This window comes from Malurus melanocephalus, unplaced genomic scaffold, assembly GCF_030028575.1.
Source record: "Malurus melanocephalus ecotype Western Australia unplaced genomic scaffold, MMel_1.1 scaffold_19, whole genome shotgun sequence".
In the NCBI taxonomy this organism is placed as follows: domain Eukaryota; kingdom Metazoa; phylum Chordata; class Aves; order Passeriformes; family Maluridae; genus Malurus; species Malurus melanocephalus.
This window is the reverse complement of record NW_026623251.1, coordinates 4,332,270-4,345,078: the sequence shown is the minus strand read 5'-3', so window position 1 is coordinate 4,345,078 and position 12,809 is coordinate 4,332,270. Positions and strand designations below refer to the sequence as shown.

The 12,809-nt window shown below is 36.4% G+C and overlaps 1 protein-coding gene across 2 annotated transcripts in view; it reads right to left on the bottom strand.

Moving 5' to 3' along the window:
- Nucleotides 1–1,252: 1,252 nt before the first annotated feature.
- Nucleotides 1,253–12,809, bottom strand: part of CRIM1 (cysteine rich transmembrane BMP regulator 1) — a 172,382-nt gene continuing 160,825 nt past the window's right edge. For both annotated transcript variants that reach the window (XM_057389777.1, XM_057389778.1), the window contains 5 exons: nucleotides 11,941–12,162; nucleotides 7,295–7,489; nucleotides 6,194–6,316; nucleotides 4,606–4,793; nucleotides 1,253–4,188 (listed from right to left, as the gene is read on the bottom strand). In XM_057389777.1, coding sequence (XP_057245760.1) covers nucleotides 4,012–4,188; nucleotides 4,606–4,793; nucleotides 6,194–6,316; nucleotides 7,295–7,489; nucleotides 11,941–12,162 — 905 coding nt within the window. In that variant the 3' untranslated portion in view covers nucleotides 1,253–4,011. The remainder of the gene's footprint in view (nucleotides 4,189–4,605; nucleotides 4,794–6,193; nucleotides 6,317–7,294; nucleotides 7,490–11,940; nucleotides 12,163–12,809) is intronic.

Sequence of the window (12,809 nt, the reverse complement as noted above, 5' to 3'; positions counted from 1 at the left end):
TAGGATCCTTTCAGACATTGTAAGGCAGAGGAGRCCAGGACTACTTTTGAGCATTCAAATATGGATACACCATTGTTTTATACACTGTTGCAATGATGCTTTCTGTTTCATTCTGATGAAAACCTAAAATGCTTCCAGAGTTTGAAGAATCACTTCTAGAAGACAWAAGTGTTCCATAGCCTTAGTCTTGGGAAGGAGCAATAAAGCTGGAACAGGTAACTAGAGAGGGACAGGAAATTTAGCATATGGCAATGTTACGGGGGGCACATAAATACTTCTCTATCCTAGTTAAAGCCAATTATGGGCTTTGCRGTAACTACTGGGCATTTTGTATTATTGCAGCTAACTCTGCAAGAACCCTGACTCAGCATTCAGTAGCAATCCAAACAGTGAACACCATSCTAGATCCAGGGAGTATCACATTTGAACAAATTGGTCATTTTCGCTCCCCTTCCCCTTCATCTTTAAAGGATGTACATGGAAGTACATGTATGAGAAGTACAAAGAATAGCAAGGTTGGCCATAAGTTATGGAACTGCTGCCAAAGAATCGTATCTTAGGCTTTTTAAGAAAAAAAAAGGAAACAAGATACAGGTCTCTAAATTAGTGGGTGGCATATGCATACTGATCTGCTGCTGCTTTGAATGCAGTGTCAGGGATATTAAATGAAACCATTAGGAGGGTAGGTTCAAAGAAAGGAGGCAGTTTTTCACAGAGCAAGTAGTTAAGCTGAAAACCGCCTTGCCTCGGGATCTTACATACCAGAACTTGGACATAAAGTCCATTAACTTACAAATTACTTGAAGAAAAAACAACATTATAGGCTAATAGAGAAATAGATTATTTGTGGCTCAGGAAGTCCATGAAGTGTAAATTGGGATCCATACACTTTTTGTAGAACCTTGCATTAGAGGRCTGTATGATTAATTATGGCTTTCTGACAGGGATGACTGGACTACATAAACTCCATGGCAGGGCAAAGGTCTGACTTCGCATTTGATTCATCTTAATGCTGGAACTATTTGGAATTCAACAAAGCTGTCTAAGGTGTAAATTCTTTAGTGTAATATGCAGAACTTTCTGTAACTGCAAGCTCTTCTTCACCCACAGTGCATTCTGGAATGTTCTGATCTCAGGTCAGCATGACAATAATATGAATCTCTGCTCACCATAATATCAAGCTATAAACTAATGCCTCAAGGACCAGYATACAGAAGTAATAAATATGAACATTTAAGAAAAGACGCATCAATAGGTTTAAAATTTTTTATTGTGCTGCCAAGAGCCAAATTACAAGAAACCGCCTTACAGTTAAAAAAGTAAACAAGCAATCTGCTGAACCGCAGTGCACTCCGAGTGCCACATATGCATCTATTTTTCAGAAAATTATATCTGCATTTCTCTTACAAGAGCACAACAGGAACCAAAGTAAAAGAGTGTAATGGATACAGCACATAGGATAAATCATATCTTTAAAATAATAATAATAAAATAATAATAAAAACATTTTACACCATGTCCTATATCCTGCTAATATTTTCAGAATATGGCCTTGATTGTAAAACAAAAGCAAGCATTTACAATTTCTGGATAAAGACTGCTTACTCTTATGCAAGAAATGGATGTTTTGTCTTGACAAAATCTCTGTAGTTACTGGACAGAAACATCTGTTTCAATATCAGATTGAGTACAAAACACTGGGGAGACTACATTTTTTCTTACTGGTGGTTGGAAACTGAAGTTATATAAGCAGAAAAAATGTTGACCCTTAATGATACACCTATTTTTTCTTTGATGCAAACAGCTAGAACACCTTTTTTGATATTCTAAAACAAAAAAATTGTTAATCTTCAGATTAATAAATTAGGTCATTATAATAATAAATTAGGTTTTTTTTTTTTCAGTTTTAAAGTTCAGCAATCTCTGACCAAGTATTTACAACAATACTTGAGAGTTCCTTTACAAAAAATACATTTTCTTTTCACATTAAGCATACTGGGTATCTGTGTCTCTTATGACAAGCATTTGTAAAAGAAAAAAGGCAATGCACTAATGGGTAATTAGTATAAAAGTGCCAAGACCTGTTTGGAAAGTTAACATTGTATTATACAGTCAGAGTTATAAATGAGGCAAGCTACAACAAACTTCCAGCTTAATGAGGACAATATTCCAGTAGTTGTTTCAAACAATTGTTTGAAAAAAAAAAAAAAAAGAAAGAAAAAGAAAACCCAACCAAAATCCAGGAGCTGATTGTGTTATTTTATGGAGGTGATTAGTGCTGCATGTATATTGTCATCAGTGTCTCTAGCCAATGCATTCATTAAAAAGCCTTTTTAAGGCTAAGCAGGAAAAGAAAAATAAGAAACACCCTGAAATGTAGCAAGAGCAACGCTTACTGCTATAATCGTGCACGAACTGAACACACGCCAACACAAGAGTGCACACACACACACGCACATACAAACACTTTCAAATCAAATCAAATCAATTCAAATCAAATCAAATCAGATCAAATCAAATCAAACTGTAGGTAGAATGAGATGCTCTTTTCTTGTCTTTCCTACACTCACAAGTGATTAAGCATTGATATGGAATGCCTGTTATCTGTTTCTGCTCTGGGTAAAATCTCTCTCAGATAAAAATACATTCAACAAGAAAAAAAAAATAGAAAAATATATACTGTATACATAGTATTTTATATATACAGTATATATATGTATAGTGTATATACATATGCATGTATATATACAAATGTATACATACATGCATTTGTATATACATATATATACACAAACATACAAATACTTTTTGTTGTTTTTAGCATAATTATATTTACATAAATATTCCTATAATGCTAAAGTTTAAAGAAGCATGATCTCCTTTTTTTCTGAACTTCAAAAAAGGTGCTTGAGTAATATACAATTAAAATTAAGCAGCTTCCTAGCATGGAAGTAGTTTCTAAATCTGCATACCAGTAAATAAGGACATCAACAGGAAAAAAACAACAACCTTAAAACAGTCTCTTTTTTACTCTCTTGTATGCAAGAGCTTTGTCCAACAAAAATATTTTTCCTTCTCCTGTATGAACAACCAGAGATTGATATAAAATAACAAAACAAAACCACAACAGACAAAACAAACAAACAAAAGCCCCTGGAACTGCATGGTGTTCTTGACTTTTCCTTCCTTCCTTCTTTCCTTCCTTCCTCCCTTCAATACTGCTGTCAAAAGATCCAGTGCTCATATCAGGAATTACTTAGGCCTCAGTCATTTGCTAACTCTGCTGAAGTCTGGCCAATCTAGCCAATCAGCTTTGAAGAAAACAAAAACAAAAACAAAAAGCAGCACAAGGTATAATTTTATACATCCTTAATAAACCCACCCTTTATTTTCTGCTATAATCTTTTCCTTGCTATTTCATTAACTACTGCAGCTTCTCATCATATAGAAAAATATTTGCAGCTACACCACACCTGTGATGTGACAAATTCTGTTCTAGGAGTATATTACTGTAGCAACAGCTGGAAAAAAAAATCAGACCTTTTCATATTTTTTTTCACCTGGGGTTAGGCTTTTGCTGCAACAGATACAGTTTCAGAGCAACAAGGAAAACCACTATCCTGCTGCTCGGCAGATATTTTCTTCTTCAGCCAAGCATGACCAGCTTTTCTTCTCGGAAGCTTCCTTTTATCTCTTTGCCTATCCCTAGCCCCTGATTCCCCCTCCCAAAAATCCTCTATAGCTATGTTACAAGCAAATACATCTTAACAAGTTTTTAAACTTTGGTTCTAAGAAAACACTTGGTCAGTTATCTCAAGGAAAAGTGGGAATGCTTTTTCTGGCACATTGCAGGAGTCAGAGCTCATCCCAGAAAGGTCTTAGAGCTGTACATGTAGTCACAAATCCAATACAATCCACTAAGCAAGTGCACAATTCTAGTTTTATTTTAATAGCAGAGTGTCTCTCTTTCTCTCTCTCTCTTTCTTAAATCCTTGGTAAGGGTGCAATTCTTCAAACTGTTTGATAGAAATTATCTGCCTGTAGGTTGTTCTGTTTCTGCATGCTGTAAAATCCACTGTATCTTGAATCTGGGTCTGCAATTCTTAGCATCCTCTGAGAACTGTCCACCTGGACCATTGTACCTTTCTTGCAGTCCACATATACCAGTTGATTGTTTAGGCAAGAAGGCTGTTAAAACAGAAAGGAAATATTGAGTAAATTATACAATTTTTGTATTCCACACATAATTTTAAAACTCCTTTTGGTTCAAGTCCATAAACACAAAACAAAATYAAACTGGCAATGAAAGAGTTTGGACTTTTGCTAAAATTGTCTTATGCCAGACATAGTAACAGAACAACTCTCTTCAGAATTACCATTTTTCATCTTCTGAATGGAACTCTGGTATTCTCATATCCCAGCTGGGCTGGGTAAACTGTTCTCTGTTAACTTAGCAGCACACGAAGGCTTAACCTTTGTGTTGCCCCAGACGTGCAGCAGCCTTTTTTCCCAGATTTTTACAAGCCTGTTTATTGCTTAACATTTTCCACCATGTTTTGTTCCTGGTTTCCTAAAAAGGGGAAACCCTGGAAATAGACATGGTACCTTTGTTGGAGCTTTGTAGCAGGACACTGGAATCCACTGCTTTTTCTGGTTGATGAGCAGGAAGACGATGATCAGCAACAGTGCTATCATGATTGGGATTGTCACCAAGGCAACAGAGCTGACAGATGCATCTTCGCTGGGGTGTGGCCCACTGCCACTTCGGTATTCTCCCTGGAGATGGTTCATGTCTGCAAATGGAGCATTTGTCAGTAATTATCAACAGGCCTTGCCCATAAGGAACAATGTCATTGTGAAAGTCTCAGTCCTACATCTTGTCACTCATATAAATTTGGGCTTTCTCTCCTGCAATGTCACCTTATTTACATAAATTAGAGCAACCCAAAGCTAGTATTTTGTACAGAGACTATATTAGTCAGGAAAAGGTCATCAAAAAAGAGGAGACAGAAGGAAATCTAAACCACAGTAATAACCAAGTCTGACAATAACCTCTTAACTCAGTTGTGTTTGCATGATCTTATCTGATCACAACCAAATTCCCATTTWAAAAWAAAWMWSASWSTGTTTCCAGGCTGAGGAGAACTTGGAAATCTTAGGATGAAAGTAATTTTTTCTTTTTTTTACTTTTAAAAACTGTTAGGACAATGACAATGTGTTCACTCTCTCATCTGTGAAGAGCATATAACAACATTTGCTGCACTCAGCCTGTGAAAACAGACTACCTGCAATCTACTAGACTGTAGCAAGTTTTGTGTGTAATTGTAAAGAATGGTAACTCTCAATGGCACATAAAAAAYTCCCATACAGTTTGTACTGTGTGTTTACAATCCCCAGGCAGGATAGTTGCAAGCCAGCTACCAATGCCTGAGAAATGAAAATGCTCTAATTATAAAAGTACAAGCTTAGAACTTAATAAAGCAGTTACATTTCATGCATTCTTTCTGCAAACAATTGTATGCTAGGAGATCATCCTCAGATTAAAATAGATACTTAGTTTAGGCTGTCCTTCAATTAGAAAAGGTTAACGAAGACTGTGGCATAGAATGTTTCCTCTACGCTGAAATAGTATTACAGTGCAGTTTCAAACAAAAGATGCATTTACATCATTAGACAACTACATTAGCTGTGTGTCACTATATCTGAGGGTTTTTTTTGTCTAAGTTCTGACATTTATATATAAATCAATATATATGATATATATTGAGCTGTGGTACGTGTTTTTCCATCTTAGTTTATCTATTCATGAGAATGTCAAATGGATCAAAGAAAGCTCTATCAACTCTAATGGCCTGCTTTCTAGTTTTTGAATCAGGAAAGACACTGCAGAATCATTTCTGATTCATCATTTTGTCATATTCTTAACTGTATAGAACTCCATCATACCAACACAGATGTTTCTTCTATGCCTAACATGGAGTGATAATGAGACCAAAATGTGTAAATGTAATTTAATCGACTGACTCATCTTTACTCAAAGCAAAAATGCATATAAGAGTTATGCATGGAAGAATATTCTCAGATAACCACCTTTTCAAAGCATTCTACAAATGCTATCTGAATAGAAAAAGTAGATTTATGAGAACATGGGGAATAAACACAGTAAATTATCCCATTTTGTATCAGATCTGACCTCTGTGAATGTGGATGATATCATTTTCACTCGGTGTTGGCCAGTTTGGTACTTCTAGTTCAACATCTCCTCGATGATTTGTCTTCTCAATGGGGATGTTAGTGGGTTCAGGTACATACATCTCTGTGAAATGAGATAAATGTGTTTCACAGGTTACAGGCTGCTTAAATTCTCAGTGCTGCTCTTAATTCAGGAAATATACTTGCCCATCTGCAGTGCTTTGTTCTTTAAATTCTTTTATTCATTTCAGAATTTTCATCATTAGCCTGGGATTTTGTTTTAAAACTTATTCCATACTATAATATGGTATACATGCCTACTGTCATTATCATAACATGAATGGGATGAAGGACTGGTGAGGACAAACTTGCTTTTGAAAATACAATTTCAGAATACATGCTTTGCTACAGGCTTGCTCCTCTGTGATACTAAAAAAAAAAACCAAACCAAAACCAAAGGGAAGGCTACATCTTTCCAGCTGATATGTAAATAGTCACTACTGGTTTCTTTGCCTTTTTTTTTTTGTAATCCTCAAAGCAAGAGAATTGCAAGAGGGGGTACTGCTGAATCTCCCCAGTTGTCCTGTAAGAAGTAGCTACCAGCTGTCTGAATAAGATGAGCAAACTTTTGCAGAAATACATCAGGACTCACATTAAAAACCAATTGCAATTYTTATGTCTCTTGTGCCCATAGCTAAGAAAACTTCATATTGATTTTAAACAAAGTTAAAGTGATAAATAAAGCAATGTGATATTTGAAAAGTAACCAAGAGACAGAAATGTTTATCACTGACATAATCTGCAGAGATATACGGATATTAATTTTATCACTTCATTAATGTATTTCCATAGCCTTGTGAAAGGACAAAACAGGGGCAAGTAATTTTTTCAATTCACAGTTCTCAGTATAAGGGAAATTCAAAYCATGTTTTTGCACAATGTGTCTATCTATTAAGAATATTAATTTTCCTGAACTCCAAAATTCTGTTGTCTTTGTGATACTGTTCAAACACGGACTGGCATTCAAAACCCAATTAAAAAAGCTTATTATCAGCCCTAGGGAACCTGCATCACAATAAACTGGTTTGTCACATCCCRTTACCTGGACACATGGGACAGCAGCTTCCCTCCACGTTGATGGGTTCAGCACAAGGCAGAGGTGGGCAGCTGACAGTGGAGCAGAGAGTCTGACCCTGCAGGCAGTAGCAGTGTGTGCAGCTGTCGATGTCCCAGCGCTCCTCATCTGCGTACGTCTCTCCGCTGAAGTGGCAGACCACTTTCTTTGGAACTGTATCTTCTGTGGGAGGAAAACAGTGGTGTGAACCTGAAGTAACAGCCAATTACATATGAACTGCATTTCTTTCCTAAGCACAGAAGTGAAACAATTGCCACAAAGAAATCCCAGCTGTGATTTAAAGATCCTTGCTTCATCTTCTAGAAAACCTTTGTGAAAAAATGTCATTTCTGCTTCTTTATGAAGTACATAATTAGCCCGGGCTGCTCCTCCTCATTTTCATAATGCAAAATGCTAGAGGATGGTTGATTTGACATGAAGAGATGATATCAAAATTGCTGTGGAAATTAAGAAAAAGTCATTCTGTTTGACTGTTTGAGACTGCCAACTACTCATCTTCCTTGTTTCTTACTAAATACTATAAAAGTAAAAAAAAAAAAAAACCTAAACCCCTAACTACATTTCTAACTACCAAAGCTCAAGAATGATGAACTCTTTCTACAGTACTTAAAAAAGCAGATTAGGCAGGRCACCGAGAAGAATGAAACAACTCTCAGGTGAGATAACTAGAAGTGCTTAGACTGCTAATGATAAAAAAATTTGAAGGGGATCTGATAATTCCCTGCAACTGCATCAATGGAAAACCCCAGGAAAGAGCAATTACTAAACTCAATATATTTTTTCATGGTTAATATTATATAAATTGGAAATCGGTGTGATCTTTCTGCTTAGGCATTCAATACAGCACTTTTTAATGTTGTAGTCTATGCAAGCCTTTTAGGTGGTCTGCAGTAAACCTTTTATTTCACTGAGAAGGCAGTAATGAATTGCTTAGCCTAGGAGGTTTTTTTTTGCTGCTAGAGCACTTTAAGGATAAGCAAAATAAAACCACGCAGCAGAAACTCCAAAAGCCAAGCAGTGACTCATTTTCATCTCAGCTTCCTGCTRCCTTTGTTTCTTAGAGGCAAAAATTACTGTAATGAAACCTGCTGATGACAAGAGCTTGTACATTAAACATATGAATGAGATAACAGAATGAAACCACAAACTTCTTAAACTTTCAGGTAAGTAYTGGTTYAACATTCACACAGATTACRTCTTTAAGTTTGCCASTAAGATATATTTACYGTAYRTCAGCCTTATCAYATATTTGGGCCATCAGTAAAGGTTTTAATTAGTGACGACATAATAGAGTGACATAATCTGGAATAACAAGGTTAGCAGTCAGCAGACCAGTGCTGCTGCTCTGACCAGACTCTGGACTGAATAAATTAAAATACAAAAGCAGACCAAGAAGTACAATAATGAAAACATTAACAGAATTATCTGAAATGCACAAGTGATTCCAGAGGTCCTTGGTATCTCATAGCTTTCATGGCTTTAAGTWTGGGCCCCAACCTCTCAAAGTAGAAGATGTTTTAAACGAATGTGGTGTGGGCATGGGAAAGGAAGAGTGGGAGGAAGAAGTGTTTGCGAGCTGCAGAAAGGACACTGTTTTGTTCCTCAGATGATGTGCATGCTGGCATCTAGAGCCAGCAGAGCCCTGTGTTAGTCAGGAAGCAGGTGTGTCTGGGGACAGGGACACAGCCTGRGCATTCCTCTGCTGCTCATTACCTACRCAGACCKAAAGCTGAGCACTCTTGGCCCATTYRGATTTGCYCCCAAAATGCTACCTTGCTTCACTCAGGACACCTTTTTCAATTCAGCAGCTGGTTTGTCTGGAAAAGTACTTCAACTTGCTCAGCGCTTTTCCAGATTTGTGAAGAACACGTCACAATTTAATACAGGGAATATTTTTTAGAAGAATGAACAAGGGTAAAATCACAATTACAGTGTAATTGTAATTGTACCTTTGAACCTCAGGAGGAAATTTTTAAGTCCTAATGAAGTATTACCCTGTGAGGGTCTCCTGTTCTGGTGTACATCTCTATGCAAGTATAAACAAGGATGAAGGTGAAAGCCACCACACCAACAGGTGCTCAAGGACAGTGCAAACAAGACAGACTGGCAGTAAGAAACCACATACAAAACCACAGTTCAGAATATTGTGTCTAGCTCTACCTGCTTCTCTCAAATTTCCTCTAGCTGCACCAGAAAATCAGTCTCATCTGGTAAACAAACAGTCATTGCTCTGTTTTCTGCAGAAGACTAATCTTGTCTCTAATCAAACAGATATCCCTTTATCCTCTCTAAAGTAGGAGGTTATCTTTCCAAATTAATCTCCCTTTGCATGAGAAGGATGAATGGTGAACACACGGGATGAATTTGAAGATTCAAACAAAGCATCCAAGACTSTAAAATTTTGAATTTGAATCTATACAAACTGGATCCAGAAAGTAGCAGAATAAAGTAAGGCAGTGGTAAATACATGCATAATTTTTGAAATTCCAATAAATGAAGAAGGCCTGTTTCCACAGAGTTTGCCTGTGCCCAAGGAAGCAACGGAATCACCATCCCTAAAAGTATTAAAAAGATGTATAGACAGGGAATTTGGGAACATGATCTAGTGGTGGACTTGGCAGTGCATGGTTAACTGTTGGACCTGTTGATCTTAGAGGTCTTTTCCAACCTAAATGATTCTATAGTKCTAAACATTTTATCAAGTATTACATGAAARTGGTAAGAAAGAATCTGTACAAAGATGTGCTTCACATTTCTCAGAAAGGAAGAGTAAACCAGTAAGAACCAGAAAGACAAAAATTAAGTGGATAACCTGACTCCTCTTACATGCAAGAGCACATATAATTCATAGAAACCATAAAAAAAATTACTCTTCCAGGAATTTCAGTTATTTTAATCACAAAGCATTCTGACTACATAGGACAACATGGATAAATAAAATTTAGCATCATTGAAAACCTTTATATCCGAGTGTTAATTAAAATCTGGCTTCTGCATTTTGCATTGCTGAGCAGTTACTACTAAAAAAAAAATCATTAAGCTTTCTTAGCTCCGACATTAAGTATTTGCAATAGTATACAACTACACAGGATTCGAAGTAAATTATTTCAAGCCGTAGCTACATATTGTGTGTATATATTTGCAAACCTGACATGCATGATGAAGGCAAAAAGTTTTAAAGGTTTCATTTTTATAGCTCATTGCATAATGAGCTATAAAATAGCCCATGGTGCATCCCCTCCTCATCCACAGAATTTTCCAGTACAGTACTAAGGCTCATGTTCTGACTCTACTGGTTTGATTGTCCAACTTTTCATACACTAATTTTTTTATGTTAAAATGTTTTTTGGATTAAAACTATTTTAAGGTTCCAAGTCACTGGAAAAAAAGTCATCTGCAGAAAGACAGTTGTCCAAGAAACTTTAAATTCTCCCMATTTTTAATGCAAACCATGAGAAGAAACAGTAATAGAATAACACAGTACTTTCCCCCAAGTATCCCCATCAGGRATACAAATAGGGTTCCAAAGGCAATTGAAACTTGGATACTTTCTAACTTTTCCAGGCATTCTTTCATGGAATTCCTTTTACACATGATATAAATCTGTATCACCTATTATTAAAGGTATTATATCTGCAATGATTTCAAGATGTCAAGAGTTGTATCAATCTCTGAACATCACAATCTGACATCTTTCTGATGAACTGTTCTGTTTATAGATGGGCAAGTTGACTCACACATTCAATTAAATATTTAAAGCCTGTCAATTTTATTATACCCCTTTTTATTGTTCTTTTCTACTCTATCTTGCCCTACTACTTTTGCAAATGAAGCTCCGAATGCTTTCCAACAATGCTACAAAGACTTAAATTCAGTAAGTATGTTATATGATCTTTCTCTATCAGCAGCTTCCATTCTACAGCCTTTGTACTTACTGTGAACTCACAAAAAAAGTTTTCTGTACATAAATACTCCTATTCAGCATACAATGAAAAAGTGATTTGTAGTCTCAAATTTTGCTACTTGAAAAATRCCTGGCAATTTTCACTGTCTACAGCATCCACCATTTACTTCAKCTCCAAAWKYAACACCAGTGCATGGCTCTAATTCTTCATGCATTTTAAGCATTTTTAAAAAAATATATTTTCCCTATTTTTTTCTCAAAGATATTATCATTAATGCAATTCCATTTTTTTCTGTATTCTAATTTAGATGCCTTATTRACAGTGAAATTTCAGAATGCTTCAGCTCATCTTCTGCCGTCATGATTAATGTTTTCCTCACATTATCACATAAATCTTGACATAACATATGTGTTACCTGGCAGATCTTCCTTTAAATAAAATAATTTTTTGTAATGTCTTCATCTAATGTCTTACCAAGATTCTAGGAGTATGTCCTGTGGAGTTTGCAGGCAAGTTACATGTATACCTCTACGTGCTTCTACCTGAAAACCCACAAATCATGATCCTCAAAGTTCCCTATGCAGGTTTCATTCTCCAGTCGACTGACATAGACTGCATCTCACCAGGGAAAGCAATTCAGTTTGGAAATAAAACTTCTRTTTCCCAAGAAGGGTACAGCAAGTTTAACAACCATTTTAATTTACTCACCAATACAGTAAGGACAACACTGCCCCTTTCTCAAAACAGGTCTCTCACAGGATACTGGCGGGCAAGACTCAGAGTAGCATCTGATCACACCATCCATGCAGATGCAGCTAGTGCACACATTGGGCTTCCAGGACTCAGCTGTCAGAAAAATATCTCCTTCATCATTTTTGCAGTAACTGGGCATGCTCTCATTGCTCGATGGCGAGGGCTGAAGAGTCTCATCTGTAAATATAAACAGATTAAGTCATTGAATTTACAGTGGATAACTTCTCTCATAGCTCCTGAACAGAGGGTTCACTTTTGAAGAACACAATGGAATTGTTACACATTGGCTCGCTGCTTCAGAAGAGCTACAAGGAGAGAGCCTCATGCCYCTTCAGTCCTCACATGGGATGAAGACCTCATGAAATGCTCTGGCATAATTCTTATTTAAACCTTTATTGAGTTTACTGAAAAAGGAAAAAAAAAATGAAAGAGAAAGCAAGAAAAAAAGAAAACAAAGAAAAATTTGGAAAAARGACAGTGAAGTGAAAAACAATTGCCATCAGAAGCAGCTGCTCAGAAAATGATTCTGAATGCTCTGAATGGTATCATATATAGGAATTAATCTCAAACAAGAGAGATTAAATTTYAAATCTAAAATCTGAATCTCAGCTTCTACCACATCAGCCCAAGTCTTTGAATGATGCTAAGTGAAAAGCTGCTTTGCTGCTGTCACCTTCACTAGTGGACTTAGATGAGCTAATTATAAACTGTTGAAGAACAAATGGAAYTTTATCATGTTTCAGCCTGATGTCAGTGGTTTGCTTTAATTCTCATGCCTGCCCAAGGGGGAGACATATTCCTGCAATGAAGCTGTATTTTAACAG